A 15,505-nucleotide genomic window follows, 5' to 3' on the forward strand; every position below is an offset into this window, starting at 1 on the left:
TCGGGGTCTTCTGACCCTCTGTCCTCGGGTCTTTCCGACCGAATTAGTGGGACACGGTCCCTGGCCGTGGGGTTTTCACCATCTAGAGAGGAAAAGATGCTTCTGTGAGGTAGCTTAGATGGCTGCTGGGGCTGTGGTTTGGACCGTCGACTGAGCTAGTGAGAAGCCTGAAATTCTGCCCCGGGAGCCCAATTCCCACTAATCTTTTTTTAAGTTTGCGTATTCATCTATATCTTTCTGTTGTCTTAATGTCTTGTTTCATCTCTTCTTGTGCCTTTCTCCAATCCCCGCTCCCCTACTTATATAATCGCAGCTCCTCCACCTGTCTGTTCTGTGACCTCGGGCAAGTCGCTTCACTTCTATATGCCTCAGTTACCTCATCTGTAAAATGGGGGTTGAGACTGTGAGCCCCACATGGGACAGGGACTCTGTCCAACTCGATTTGCTTCTATCCATTCCAGCGCTTGGTGCTTGGCACAGAGTTAGCTCTTAACAAATTCTATCTTTGATTCTGTTTATCTCGATTCTGTTTACTGCCGTCGTTCTCGTCTGTCCGTCTCCCCCGATTAGACCGTCAGCCCGTCAGAGGGCAGGGACTGTCTCTATCTGTTACCGATTTGTCCGTTCCAAGCGCTTAGTACAGTGCTCTGCACATAGTAAGCGCTCAGTAAATGCTACTGAATGAAGGAATGAACAAATATCATCTTTATTATCTTTGTAGACTGTGTGCTCCAAAGGGCCAGGGACAGAGACTAATCCCATCTGTGTAGTCTTTCCCAGTGCTTTGCACACAGTAAGCACTTAGTAAACTACTAAAATATTACTATCGCTCCTCCTCATGTTTTCTAGGGTGTATGCCGTATTTTTCGGGTTGGTTCACTTTAAGAACATAATGCCTATTTTGAAGTTTTTAAGGTGAGGTGATAGACCCCCGCCTCATCGAGATGTTTATTTTTTTAAAACTGGTTAATTTGCATGTTGATTGACTCTCCGGTTAGAACGTAGGCCTCTTTGACAGGAGATCCGCTTAGATTCTTCATCTGAAAGTCGGTGGCTTGTTGTTAGCATTTAATGTGAAAATATACCGTATGTATATTCCTGCATTGGCAGAGTGGCAAATAAAGGGTTTAGATTCTTTTACTTTTTGCAACAGATGTGCAGCTTTTCTCGGAGAAGTCGACGGTGGGACTGAGCGGTGCTAGAGAGAGTGGATGGGTAATAGACCCAGAGTGCTCCTGTGTAATAATAATAATAATGATAATGCCGTTGGTATTTGTTAAACGCTTCCTATGTGCAGAGCACTGTTCCAAGCGCTGGGGTAGATACAGGGTCATCAGGTTGTCCCACGTGAGGCTCACGGTTAATCCCCATTTTCCAGATGAGGGAACCGAGGCCCAGAGAAGTGAAGGGACTTGCCCGCGGTCACTCAGCTGACAAGTGGCAGAGCCGGGAGTCGAACTCACGACCTCTGACTCCGAAGCCCAGGCTCTTTTCCACTGAGCCACGCTGCTTCCTGTGTAGCCAGGGGAACCACCCTCTCCTCTGCCTTTTTCATATATTATGGCTGAACATCTTGTGTCACGGCAGACTGTTCAAATTCTGTAGGGAATGTGGAAAATCAGGAGTTCCAAGTGGCTACTTGGGCAATCTCTATTGAAGATTTTCAGCTTTCACTCATCCACGGAAGGAGTGAAAATCGGAGGGCCATTTGGAATAATCATGGACTTACTGGCATATTATAAAGCCTGCCTCTTCGGAGAGCCACGTTCAATCCATAAGATACTGTAGTTACCGTCCGATAAAATGATGCTTGATAGGCTGTTGCTCATCAAGCGATATACTGAGCGTCTACTGACCACAGAGAACTGAATATTACATGAGACACTCCCTTAAAATACGGAGAGTGAGAAGCCCTTCTACTGACCAGCATTCAAAAGGAATTAAAGAGATGAGGAATCCATCCAGAATCCCAAAGAGAATTCTGCCTTCTGATTTTATAAGTCGTCGTTGAACTATAAAACTCTGATTACAAGCAGCTGCTCGGAAGCAATGTTTTACTCAGGGATGCAGTTGAAAAGAATGCACGAAAGTAAATTCCAACAGATTTAAAAGCACAAACTAAGATTTATACCAGAAAAATTACAGAATTGTTCATCAACTTTCACTTTTCCAGCCTACACCTCCCCGCTAGCTTCATTAGTGGATATGGGTTTACCCAGGTGGAGCCAACGTTGAGAAGGCTCCTCGGTAACCAGCATTTCGGGACCCAAGAGACGGATCTAGATCTTTCTTTCCCCCTGTCAAAGGAAGTCGGGGGCTCGACTCAGCCCAAGGCCACCCCATGGTGCTAGGAAGCAGCGTGGCTCCGTGGAAAGAGCCCGGGCTTTGGAGTCAGGGGTCACGGGTTCGAATCCCGGCTCGGCCACTTGTCAGCTGTGTGACTTTGGGCAAGTCGCTTCACTTCTCGGTGCCTCAGTGACCTCATCTGTAAAATGGGGATTAAGACGGTGAGCCCCACGTGGGACGACCCGATTCCCCTGTGTCTACCCCAGCGCTTAGAACAGTGCTCGGCACAGAGTAAGCGCTTAACAAATACCAACGTGATTAGGAAGTCTTGAGTGAGCTCCTTCATTTCCTGGGAGACGTGATTTTTCCTTTCCTTCCATTGTCTACCTTCAACGGGATCATTTGTTACCAAAAAATAATCGGGATACATCATCGCCAACACCGTACTAAAAATTTAAGAGAAGTCAAAGCCTTGAATCCTGCACTTTGTGTGCTTCCATTCTTTGTGCGTATTAATTAAAGTTTAAGCAGTGTCCAGCAGTATTCGGCTTCCTGCAGAGTATTAGCTTTACAGTTAACTGTTTGCCCACATGTGTAGATGGAATTTGCGGGGATTTGTCGATTGACTTCCCTGAATTACATTTCTTAAATTTATTTTATAATTCAAAACAAAGATTTGGATCTCTCATCGACAGTACTTGAAACATTTATTTGATCATTCCGACTTTGAAATCATGCATTCACCAACTGGCCATGGTAAAATGTAACTTTATTCTCATACATCATCGTTTGAAGCAAATAGTTTCAGTTACTTAATATCTTGTTAATTTTTAAGCAAGGAGCGAAAGTCTTAGCACAGATTTAAATGGATCTAACTGACTTCTGACAGAGGGTCCATTCGGGACAGGCTGTCTGAAATAAGGATGATATTAATCTTGGGGTAGAGCAAATAAGAAGATTATGAAAATTCCAAAAACTCCAAAAGACGATTATTGAAAAAGATCAAAGAACTTCCAAAATATACCACGGTTTTGCTTCTATAACCCAAGCGGAAAATATGACTAGACCCCTTGTTTCCCAGGATATTTAGGACTCGATCCTACTCACCAAATGGTAAAGGATAGGGAATTTTGCGTCTCTAAACGCAATAGATGAAAGGGCCCTCAAATCATGGGCTTTCTTCCGCGAGGTCTCTTTTAAGCCGATCTTTGATGGACATTCCTTATCTGAGATGAAACGACAATTCCATCAACCAGCTCCTCAACGATGGTTTTGTACAGAAATGTTTTTGTTGGTTCTGTAAAGGAAATGCGATTAAAATGTACAATTTGGCCTGGGTCAACATGAGGCAAACGGTCACTTAGTTGAAATGGTCCAAGAAAGCAAATGGTAGCCATTTCTTCTGGGTGAGTCTGGAAACAAAGGGGGGCAGAACGATAGGGAGGATGTCCTATCCAGAGGTGCTAATTTTTCATTCGGAGTGATGGAGAGGCCAAGGAGACAGGAATTTTCATGGGGAAGAGGATTGGGAGGTACGAACTTCAAAGAGCTGGTAGACCAAAAAAGTCACCATTTTGGCTCTTTGCCTTGATGAGAAACGCTCAGATCTCTTCAGAGACCCGGGGTGAGGAAACCGGATGTCCAGCTCAAAAAGCCGAGGGATCGCCCGGTATCTTTCTACCCCATTGAGAGTGTAAGATTTTAGTGGGGAGAGAACAATAATAATAATGATAATAACCCCGCCAACATAAATAACAACAGTTGTTTTTGAGTCTTGTGTTTTTTATGTATTCAAAGCATATTCACATCATGAATCACATTTTATCCTCACCTAGCTCAACTTTTTCTCTTTCATACACCTCGACCGTATTTGTTTGCATTCAGTGGGCATTCGACAAATACAACCACTGTCGCTGCTGCTATTACTGATGATGGTATCTGTTAAGCAGGCGCTTACTATGTGCGAAGCACCGTTCTAAGCGCTGAGGGGGGGACGCGAGGTGACCAGCTTGTCCCACGTGGGGCTCACAGTCTTAATCCCCATTTTACAGATGAGGCACAGAGAGGTGAAGTGACTTGCCCAAAGTCACACAGCTGACAAGTGGCGGGGGCGGGATTAGAACCCATGACCGGTGACTCCCAAGCCCGGGGTCTTTCCGCTGAGCCACGCTGCTTCTCTATCACTGCTGTTCTTTTTGTTATACTTTTCTTCGGTGAGCATCGGAATATCGGCCCACCAACGACGCAGAATCCGGATTGGGCATGAGGGTCCAGTATTTTATATTTGAATGGCAGATTTCAGTGGTTTGAATATTTTTAAAAGTCTCCTTCCACTGTATGGAAGTGGGTTTTTCACAGAATGTAATGACCCTGTAATTAGAATTTAATGACCCTGTAATTACCTCCCCATTTTGCAGATGGGTGAGCCGAAGCAGAAGGAAATTATGTGTCTTGTCAAGGTCACATGGCAGGCAAGTGGCAGAGAGTCAGGCCGAGAACCCAGGTCCTCTAACTCCCAGGTCCAGGCTCCCTCCATTAGGCCACACCGCTTCTGTGCGCGCTCTCTCTCTCTTTCTCTCTCTCACTCTGAAAATGATACGGAGTTTTGGATAAACTCCCGCAGAGTCTACTCACCTTTGACTGGGTTTCCTGTTCTGGATCCACCGCCGTGCCTGAAAAGAAAAACGACACTCTCATTTTGATAACAGCCGTAAATCCTAACTAGGATTCTGCGGTTTGTAAAGCGTGATATAGTTTGTACGATTTGACTAGACCCGTGGCTCTCGGTTTTTACCGGTGGGATATAGATGGAGATTGGAAGGAAAACCATGGACGAGGGCCGATCAGTTCGTCTGCTCCCCACATCCTGCTCCATCGCTTACCCTCCCTCTTCATCTAGCAGACGACGGTAGGTCTCGATCTCATTCTCCAGGCGGGTCTTGACATCCAGAAGCTGGTTGTGTTCGGTGCTCTGGTTTTCCATTTCGGTCCGGATCCGAAGGAGCCGAGCCTCCAGCGCACTGATCTGGACCTGGGTTTGTGAAAGCTGAGCTCGGTAGTTCGTTTCCGTTTCCCCCGAGCTTCCTTCCAGAGAGTTTTTCTGGCGAGAAAACGATCCGCCGGTGATTCAAGGAATGAGTTCAGAAATGAAGGAATACTGCTTTTAATAGTATCTGTTTACCACTCACGATGTTCCAGGCACAATACTAAACGTAGGGGCAGATGCAGGCCGATCAGGTTGGACACAGTCCATGTCCCGCGGGACTCACAGTCTAAACATCCATTTTACAGTTGAGGTCACTGAGGCACAGAAAAGTGAAGTGACTTGCCCAGGGTCACACAGCAGGCAAGTGGCGGAGCCGGGATTAGAACCCGGGCCCTTCCGTCTCCCCGGCCACACTGCTTCTCGCTATTTTACTAGAAGGTAGGTGGGCCAGGAGATTTAGGCCTATGGCGATTCTCTGTACAAGAAGAATAAGAATATACCTGTAGCATAGGAACATATAGATTTATAGCTCATCTTCCTTGTCAACCCCTTCTCATACCGAAAAGGGAGTACGGTGATTGTTGGGCCGGTCACGGGACCTGGGTTCTAATCCTGGCCCAGCGTTGACCTGCTTTGTGAACTCGGTCGAATCTCTTAACTTCCCCGTGCCTCAGTTTCCTCATCTGCAAAATGGGGATTCGTTACCTGTTCTCCCTCCTACTTACACGTGGGACAAGGACTGTGTCCGACTGACTCGTTTCTACCCCAGTGCTTAGAACGATGCTTGACACATCCTAAGCGCTAAAAAACCCTATTTTTATTATTATAAAAAATAAATAAATTTTGGTATTTGTTAAGCGCTTACTGTGGCTTACTGTGGCTCTGGCTTCGGACTCAGAGGTCGGGGTTTCGAATCCCGGCTCTGCGACCTGTCAGCCGTGTGACTGTGGGCGAGTCACTTAACTTCTCTGCGCCTCAGTTACCTCATCTGTAAAATGGGGATTAAGACTGTGAGCCTCACGTGGGACAACCTGATTCCCCTGTGTCCACCCCAGCGCTTAGAACAGTGCTCTGCACCTAGTAAGCGCTTAACAAATACCAACATTATTATTATTATTATTATTATTATTATGTGCCAAGCACTGTTCTAAGCGCTGGGGTAGATACAAGGGTAATCAGGTCGTCCCAAGTGGGGCTCACAGTCTTCATCCCCATTTTCCGCATGAGGTAACTGAGGCACAGAGAAGTTAAGTGACTTGCCCAAAGTCACGCAACTGATAAGTGGCAGAGCTGGGATTAGAACCCACGACCTCTGACTCCCAAGCCCGAGCTCTTTCCACTGAGCCACGCTGCTGCTTCTCTAATTATAGTAATTATAATATAATTATAATAATTCTTGACTCAAGCATTGTGAAATTTTGCGTTCCCTACAGTTTGTTACATGTAGGAAGGGGACTAGGGATGCATTTACTTACATTTCTGACTTGAGCTCAGACATTTATGGGCTGGTGTATAATTAACCTGATCTGAATGTATCTGAAAACAATTATTTTGTTAAAGTTTAGGTTTTTCTTACCGTGTTCACTGCCAGAACAGACGTGCCAATTTATCCATCCACCCTAATTTGGCTCTGGTTGATAGAAGTCGATTTAAGCACATTTATGAAATAAATTGTCAATATTTACAGTGTCGTCAAAATAGATTTTGGAACGTGATACTTGGAAAGCTTCAGTATTTTAAAATTCACCAGGGGTATATTTTCCTGAGAGATTTCCCCTTCTTCCCACACTGAGGAGTCCTGAGTTTTTGAGTGTGATTGACGTCTATTTTACCCAATTTTTTGCCTTTGTTTTATCATTACTCTTGCTCCAGGCTAGAGCCCTCACCTCCAAGCTCAAGACTTGGATATTGCTAAACTTGGGGTTGATTTAGAGTTGAATGGCCCAGAGAAAGAAAAATTTCCTCAACATTATTGCGGTAGCAGGAATATCAAGCATTCGCGTCTACTCCAGATCTTTCAAATGAGTAATATTAAACACTTGGTACAGCGCTCTGCACGCAGTACGCACTTAATTAATACAACTGATTAATATTACCGAATATTTGCCATGCAAATATAGAAGCAAAAATAGAAGCAAAAAGAAAACTCTGTATTTGAATTTTTTAAATCCCAATAGTTATCACTCTTATTTTTAAACCCTCAGATCCCATGCCCTCAGTTTAATGCGTAAGTGAGTAAAAAGTGGGTGTATTTAAACTTCCTCTCATTTCCATATTTAAAACTGAGCAGGGACTCATACGATTAAAACTCCTGTTGAAATCCATATGGAGATAGCATCTCTGGAGATTAATTCCCTTCACCTGTCAAGCGCTTACCACCCACCTCGAAAAGCAGAGGTGATCTCATTCGGAACTCTGTCAGTGTTTCCATAGGCGTGACCTCATTATGAACGCTATCTTCGCAATAACGTCGGGACTTGAAGAGATGCCTTTAAAGTTTTGTTTCTGACCTGCTTCCCCTCCAAATTTAATGGTGACCTGCCTACGTGAAATACTGGATTGTTCATTTTCCAAACCACTTGAGGAACGCTGTTTGATCGGACCCCTGCTTCTAATAGTAATAATGTCGGTATTTGTTAAGCGCTTACTAGGTGCAGAGCACTGTTCTGAGCGCTGGGGTAGATACAGGGTAATCAGGTTGCCCCACGTGAGGCTCACAGCTAATCCTCATTTTACAGCTGAGGGAACTGAGGCCCAGAGAAGTGAAGCGACTCGCCCACAGTCACCCAGCTGACAAGCGGCAGAGCCGGGAGTCGAACTCATGACCTCTGACTCCGAAGCCCGGGCTCTTTCCACTGAGCCATGCTGCTTCTACCAGATGTAGCCTTGTCCTTTCTCCGGTTTGCACTCTTTCATAAATGAATTGCTCTTATAGACTTCTTATTGTATTCTCCCAGAGCACCGTATACTGTGCACAACGGGTGCTCAATAGAGCGAAATACCAAAAAAAAAAATACAGTAATAGTATGCCGCCGTTGTTAAATTCAGGAATTAGGACCAGCAACTGAAGAATTTATAGATGGAAAAAAAGCAAATTTCAATTTCGGTGTACATACCAGGGCCACGGCAGATTGGAGCTCGATCTCAAGGGCTTGGAGGGTGCGTTTCAGTTCCGTCATCTCACTCTTGGCTGTGTTGGATTCATCAGTTACCATGGAAATCTGCTGTTGTAACGATTCACTCTGAAATGTATTTTCACAGTTGTCGTCAGGAGTCAACAGAACAGGTTCCAGTTTCACAGCTCTGGGATTCTGCCCCCGTCTCGGGATCGCACCTGGAGAGTGTCCAGTCCTCTACCGGTCTGGACTACGGGAGGGAGAATCAAGCGGAGGCCTACCCGTTCCATCCCTAGCTCGGGCAGCGGCTAGCCAGTGGAAGGCCGATCGTTACAAGTCAGAACTCACCCGTGCTGGGCGGCAGCGGCCCGGGAGAGAGGCGAGGGCGGAGACCCGAGTTTACTGCACGGAAGACCACTTCCTTATTTTTACCAAGCGAGCTCTGTGGACACACTACCCGGACGATCGCAGATGGAGAGCGGGTCGTCTTGAGGGAGGTGCGTCCCGAGAGTCGCTAGGGTTCGGAAATGACTCGACAGCCTAAGGCGAGGCAAGACGGGGTTCCGACAGAGACCTCTCTGGGGGGGGTGGCTCACCTTGTCGTGAAACCAGGCTTCGGCCTCTCTGCGGTTCTGTCCCGCCAGCTTTTCGTACTGAGCCCTCATATCGTTCAGAAGTTTGGTCAGGTCCGTTCCCGGGGCAGCGTTCATTTCCACACTCACATCCGAGCCCGAAGCAGACTGCAGGCCTTTCATTTCCTGGGTAGAGACAGATACGTGAGATAGAAAGGTAAAAACGGATTCTATTCTTGGTTTCATTTGCCCGGTGACCTCACTGCTCCTTCCTTCGCAAATGAATAAACAAAAAACTGGGGCAGGGGAGCAGAGCAGGGTACATGAACATGATCAAATGGATGAGGTGGGTGGGTTAATGTTGGTGAGAGTGAATTTCTAAAATGACATCCGTCCCAAATGTAAATACGCGCGAGTCCATCTGGTTATTCCTTTTTGAGACGGTATATTTCCTTTTCACAGGTTTAGAGTTCACACCTTCTCTACCGAGACAGAGAGCCCACCGAAATGCAGAGGTAGTGAGATGGAAGTGGCAGAGACAGATGGAAGGAAACTGGGGCACCGATAGCAGCGTGGCTCGGTGGAAAGAGCCCGGGCTTGGGAGTCAGAGGTCATGGGTTCTAATCCCAGCTCCGCCACTTGTCAGCTGTGTGACTTTGGGCAAGTCACTTCACTTCTCCGAGCCTCAGGTCCCTCATCTGTAAAATGGGGATTAAGGCTATGAGCCCCACGTGGGACAACCCGATCACCTTGTAACCCCCTCAGCGCTTAGAACGGTGCTTTGCACATAGTAAGCGCTCAACAAATACCATCGTTATTATTTTAGTGGTAACTTGAGGGTATCTTTCGAATACCCCGATGCTCCCTGGATTTCTGCTAGATTGTCATTATGCTAACGGAACGGGCAGCCATGGCGGAATATTCTCCAAGGATTTCTCGTCTCTGTCGGGACGGATTGCGTCCAGCCCCATTCGCTCATATTCTCCATCAACACTTAGTACAGTGCCTGGCACATAGTAAGTGCTTAATAAATACCGTAATTATTGTTATCACTATAATCTGTGATGAAAGTTTAGTAGAACTAAATTTCCCCCTTTAGATTGTAAGCTCCTTGTGGGAAGGGAATGTGTATCAAATCTGTTGCGTTGTACTCCTTCAAGTGCTCAGTACAGTGTCCTGCACACAGTAAGTGCTCCATAAATAGCAATGATGGATAAGAACTCAGCACATGAGAGTTCACCGAACGGGGCAGAAGTTCATCTTCACGATGATGATCATCATCAATGGTATTTTTTGCGTGCTTCCTGTGTGCAGAGCACTGTAATCAATCAGTGGTATCTACTGAGTACTCAAATCCGTGCAAAATACTGTTCTAAATGCTTGGGAGAGTACAGTTGTGGGCGAGTCACTTCACTTCTCTGTGCCTCAGTGACCTCATCTGTAAAATGGGGATGAAGACTGTGAGCCCCACGTGGGACGACCCGATTCCCCTGTGTCTACCCCAGCGCTTAGAACAGTGGTCTGCACATAGTAAGCGCTTAACAAATACCAACGTTATTACAGTTGGACAGAATTAGCTGACACAATCCCTGCCCACAGTGAGCTTACAGAGTACAGGGGGAGACAGAAATTAATATGAATAAAATTCTCATATTCCTCCCGAGAGCAGGAGGAAATGCGAGACTGAAGAGGAGCAGAGAGATCGGGGCTGGCGGTGTAGATTTGGGAATCCTCCGCATAGAGAGAGCAGTTGAAGCTAGGGGAGCAAGTGAATTCTCCATGGGAGTGGGGGTTTACGCAGAGCGTACTGCATTGAAGTGGGTTATTGCAGGAAGTACTTGGGAGAGTACACGAGTATAACAAGCTTACGGTCGCTCTAGAATACGCGAGAGGCGACTTATTCGTATGCCCCCATACCCACCTCCGCGTGGTTCTTCTTGAGGTAGGCCAATTCTTCCCTCAGAGTCTCCACCTGCATCTCCAGATCAGTCTTAGACAAGGTCAAGTCATCCAGAACCCTACGCAAGCCACTGCTGTCGGCTTCCACGCCCTGGCGTAGAGCCAGCTCGGTCTCGTACCTCAAAAAAAGATTGTAAGCACTTTCAGTTTAAACGAGAACCACGCCACTGGACTGCTAACCTGTAGACAGCAAATTATGTTTGCCCAACGGACGTTTTGCGGTTTTACTTGGGCCGCCTTAGTCTAACAAGGTCTTACAGTTCCGTTAGATGTGTTGGTTTGGAAAAGAAGGGAGTTATTTTTGTTTTTTAGAACAGATTTCTCTGTCGATTAACCAACTTTGGTTTTCCCAGAAAACAGAACCTAGTAGAAAGGGTTGTAAATAGGGCTTTATGGCCCAGGCACGGGGAGATTGGGAGCCAAGGGAAAAGCTGTCTTTCGGGTCTGAAATCTGTGCCTATGTGGAAAAATTCACTCCTTTCTCCGCTTTGCTACATGGCCAGGCTTCCAACGCCGCAAAGCTCAGTATTTCCAAAAACGAATAGTGGCTTATTTAGAGGGGACATGCCAAGATGTTTTGTAAGTGTTAAGATACTAAGCAATTCCCACTGTGAAGTTTCTGTTACCATTTCTGATGCGATCAGTCAATCGCATTTACTGTGGGCAGAACGCCGTGCCAAGTGCTTGGAAAAATTTGTTCGCCTTTGTAGACCGTAACTTTGCCCTCAAGGGTTGACACTTTAGCTTTGGAGGCAGGCACTAAAATAATAAAGTTGAGATTTTAGGGGACGAGAGCGGATTAAACAACCTACTTCAGTTTGAAGTCGTCCGCCGCTAGTCGCACATTGTCATTCTGGAGCACGAAGCTGGCACTCTTAGTGGTTGCGTCCAAGATCTGGAAACAGAAGGATTATGAAGGAATAGCATACCGGCTCATCGGTGATATTCCCTCAGATAATTGACGATTTAACCCTCAGGCGATTCTGTCCATTGGCTAACCGAACACTTAATTTATGAAATACTACCTCCGGTTCAAGTCGTGCTGAGAATTTTAGGGTCTTGGAAATACCTTTTTAATTATTCCACATTTGGGATGAGGGATCTCTACCCTCATCATTACACATCTGAATGGGAATCCGCAAAGTCGACCCTTTACTTATTCTGGGCAGAGGGGAGGGCGGACTCAGACGTGAAGAGCTAAAGAAATCGAAGGTTGTCACCAAATTGCGGGCTGGTCGTCAAATCGGCGGTATGGAAAAATGCCTTACCTGTTTCTTAAGCTCTTCGATCGTCTGGAAATATTTGCTGTAGTCTCGTTTGGCTCCACGACCACCGGCTTCCCGACCAAATTTCTCATACCGCTCTTCGATTTTGAACTCGAGCTCCTTGTTGGCCTCCTCCAGAGCTCGGACCTTGTCCAGGTAGGTAGCCAAGCGGTCATTCAGATTCTGCATGGTTATCTTTTCATTGCCAGAGAGCAGGCCTCTCTCTCCGTCCCCAAAGATGGTACGGAAGCCTCCTCCCAAGGGGCCGCATTTTTTCCCGGCAAACCCTCCTCCTCCACGACCGAGGTCGAATAGCCAGAGACTTGATTTTTGCCGGGAGTGGGACATGGTATCGGAGGGAAGCTTAGGGTTGCCAAATGCAAGCGCCGAGCTGGGGCAGCGAGCGCTGAGTTCAGTCTGTTTGAAGTCCTTTTATAGAAAATAAATGGGGTGTTCCACTCCTGATACCAATCGCTCAGAAGATTTTTTTTTATGACGTCCGTAATCCTAGGTGGTTTTATAATCATTTATTATTCGTTACTTTGTGCTGAGCGTCAGTATTTGTTTAAAAGTACACAGAAGCTTCCAGCTGTGCACTATCTCACTGTGGGAGGAATGAAATATTCATCTTTAAATGATATCAGCCTCATTAGGCATTTTTTTTTTCATTCCTCCTATTTCTGCCCCCATGCTTTGTTCCCGTTTCTGTGACTTGATTCACAATTCATTTTCCCCCAGAACGACTTGTCGTCAGGCAGGCAATTTTGCAGATGAGGTGATTTGAAAACACCTCACAGTCTGTCTCAGGGATTTACCGGGTGAAGTAATAGCGTGGGCTAAAATCTCAGTTTAGGTAACACTCTAGGAATGACTGGTCCTGCACACTGGTTGAAAAATAATTCCTTCTTCATTAAACCTAGAAGGAGGTGTTTAGCCTGATTGAATGTGCTGCCTTGGATTAGTTTTGGGGCGTCTTTGAAACCGTGTAAGAGAAATTCAAATTCTGCGGGTTTTGTTCACTTTTTGAACTAGCGTGGCGTGAAGAAGCAGTGTGGCCTAGCGGAAAGAGCACGGCCCGGGGAGTTGAAGGACTTGGTTTCTAATCCCAGTTCTGCCGCTTGTTTGGTGGGTGACCTTGGGCGAGTCAACTACCTTCTCTGTGCCTTAGTTCCCTCATCTGTAAAATGGGGATTAAGACTGAAAGCCCCATGTGGGACCTGGACCGTGTCCAACCCGATGAGTTCGTAGAGAAGCCGCCTGGCTTAGTGGAAAGAGCCCGGGCTTGGGAGTCAGGGGCTGCGGGTTCTAATCCCGCCTCTGCCGCTTGTCAGCTGTGTGACTTTGGGCAAATCACTTAACTTCTCTGGGCCTCAGTTACCTCATCTGTAAAATGGGGATTGAGACTGTGAACCCCGCGTGGGGCAACCTGATAACCTTCTATGTACTCCAGTGCACAGAATAGTAAGCGCTCAACAAATACCATCATCATCAAACCTAGCACTTAGTACAGCCCGTGTCTTAACATCCGCTATTAAAAAACAAGCAAAGAAAAAAGAAGCAAACAAAAAGACTAGCTCGTTTTCCTAACGTAGCAGAAAGCATCCGATACAGGGGACGAGTCCGTGCCCAAGTCCATGGTTTTAATCAGGAGAGAGTTATCTTCCGAACTGACTCGTCGACTTGCGAAGGATAAGTGAATTCATCCGGTCTGGATTCCGAATATCGACGGAAATCAAGGGTGTCCCTCGGCAACCAGCAATCCTAGCAAACCTCTTGATCAGCCCGCTGAGGTTTAGAGATACTGCTTTGTATAAGGGTCCCTGAAATACTCACTAACAAAGCTAATTATTTTTAGTGTGTCTGCTTGGGGTGACGCTGGTAGAGGGAATGGCTACATTAGAACTTTTTCCTTGCCCATTCCTAGAAACTTTTGCTAATGTAAAATGAGCAGAGAGTGTATTAGATTCCCGAATGGGTAATGATTTTTGTCAGTGAATAAGTTTTGAATTCTGTTAGGCAAGTTCAGAGAGGGAAGACTTCGGTAAATTTGGTGGGGAAATCATGGAGAGAAAGGGTTGGTCAAAGATTTCTGCCGTTGGTTCCTTTATTTTCATTCCCCAACTTCTCCAAAGGCCCCGGAGTTGCTTCATTTGTGGTTGAATCAGGGCAGTGATAAAAATTCTTTCCTTTCTAGGAAAAGCCATAGGCTCAGCGTCCGAGGTCCTGGACGTGCCTGACTTGGTTGGTTGCCAAACCTACCGAAGTTGGTAGAAATAAATAGACTAATAAAAGGTGGAAGGGGAAGGTTGATGCAACTTAAAGATTAACATAACTGTGCTGTGAAATTTCATATAGACAACTTTTTCTGGGTAGGAGAGTTTATTAGGAGCTAACTTGGGAACTTCTACGAGGATGACGAGTCACTTCAAAGAATTAGGCGAGACTCCGTTTGAGTCCGCCTAATCCTTTACATTAAAATATTTTGCCGTTTAATAAATTCTCCGTGAACGGTGCTTTGTACATAATGAAGCCGTCTGATCCTCTCTATTAAAATATTTTGCCATTTAATAAATTCTCTGTGAACAGTGCTTTGTACATAATGAAGCAAAATTGTAAGTAAATGATTAAAATCTCTGTCGCCGTGTCCAGAGGGCCCATGAAGGACCTCAGCCCACCCTTAGCCCCACGACATTTATGTACATATGCATAATTTCTTTCTTCCCCTCTAGACTGTAAACTTCTTGTGAGCAGGGAACGTCTTTACCAATTCTGGTGTACACAACTCTCCCAAGAGCTTAGTACAGCGTTCTGCACAGTGTAGACACTCAATAAATACTACTGATGGGTAAATGAAAAAGCACCGCTGATGGGATTACTGTTAATGCCTAGTGACTAGAGTCCTTGGCCTCAGAACAATGCAGACTGTGTTTACTTTTTTTTTTTTTGGGTGTCTGATAAGAATCACCAACACTTAAATCACCACACCTGCATGGAAAGTTTTAGGAATGGAACACCTAATGGGGGGAAAAACGCCTTGTTCCAAGTCAGAATTTTGCAGATCGAAACTATTGAATGCTCAAAAGCCTACACAGAAAGTGAAGTAAATTGAAATTCGGGCTCAGGATCCGCTGGTAGAGAAGCAGCGTGGCTCAGTGGAAAGAACCCAGGCTCGGGAGTCAGAGGTCAAGGGTTCGAATCCCGGCCCTGCCACTTGTCAGCTGTATGATTTTGGACAAGTCACTTAACTTCTCTGGGCCTCAGTTCCCTCATTTGGAAAATGGGGATTAAGACTGTGAGCCTCACGTGGGACAACCTGATGAC

General features: G+C 45.9%; 1 protein-coding gene across 1 annotated transcript; it reads right to left on the reverse strand.

Moving 5' to 3' along the window:
• Positions 1-2,976: 2,976 nt before the first annotated feature.
• LOC100091675 (keratin, type I cytoskeletal 27-like) lies at positions 2,977-12,580 on the reverse strand. The gene is made up of 8 exons (XM_029074602.2): positions 12,188-12,580; positions 11,732-11,814; positions 10,882-11,038; positions 8,985-9,146; positions 8,389-8,514; positions 5,169-5,386; positions 4,921-4,958; positions 2,977-3,583 (listed from the first exon to the last, which is right to left on the reverse strand). The coding sequence occupies exons 1-8, from the start codon at positions 12,530-12,532 to the stop codon at positions 3,483-3,485; spliced, it is 1,230 nt and encodes a 409-aa protein (XP_028930435.1). The 5' UTR covers positions 12,533-12,580; the 3' UTR covers positions 2,977-3,482.
• Between the last annotated feature and the right edge of the window lie 2,925 nt (positions 12,581-15,505).

The sequence above is a fragment of the Ornithorhynchus anatinus genome, chromosome 11, assembly GCF_004115215.2.
Source record: "Ornithorhynchus anatinus isolate Pmale09 chromosome 11, mOrnAna1.pri.v4, whole genome shotgun sequence".
In the NCBI taxonomy this organism is placed as follows: Eukaryota; Metazoa; Chordata; class Mammalia; order Monotremata; family Ornithorhynchidae; genus Ornithorhynchus; species Ornithorhynchus anatinus.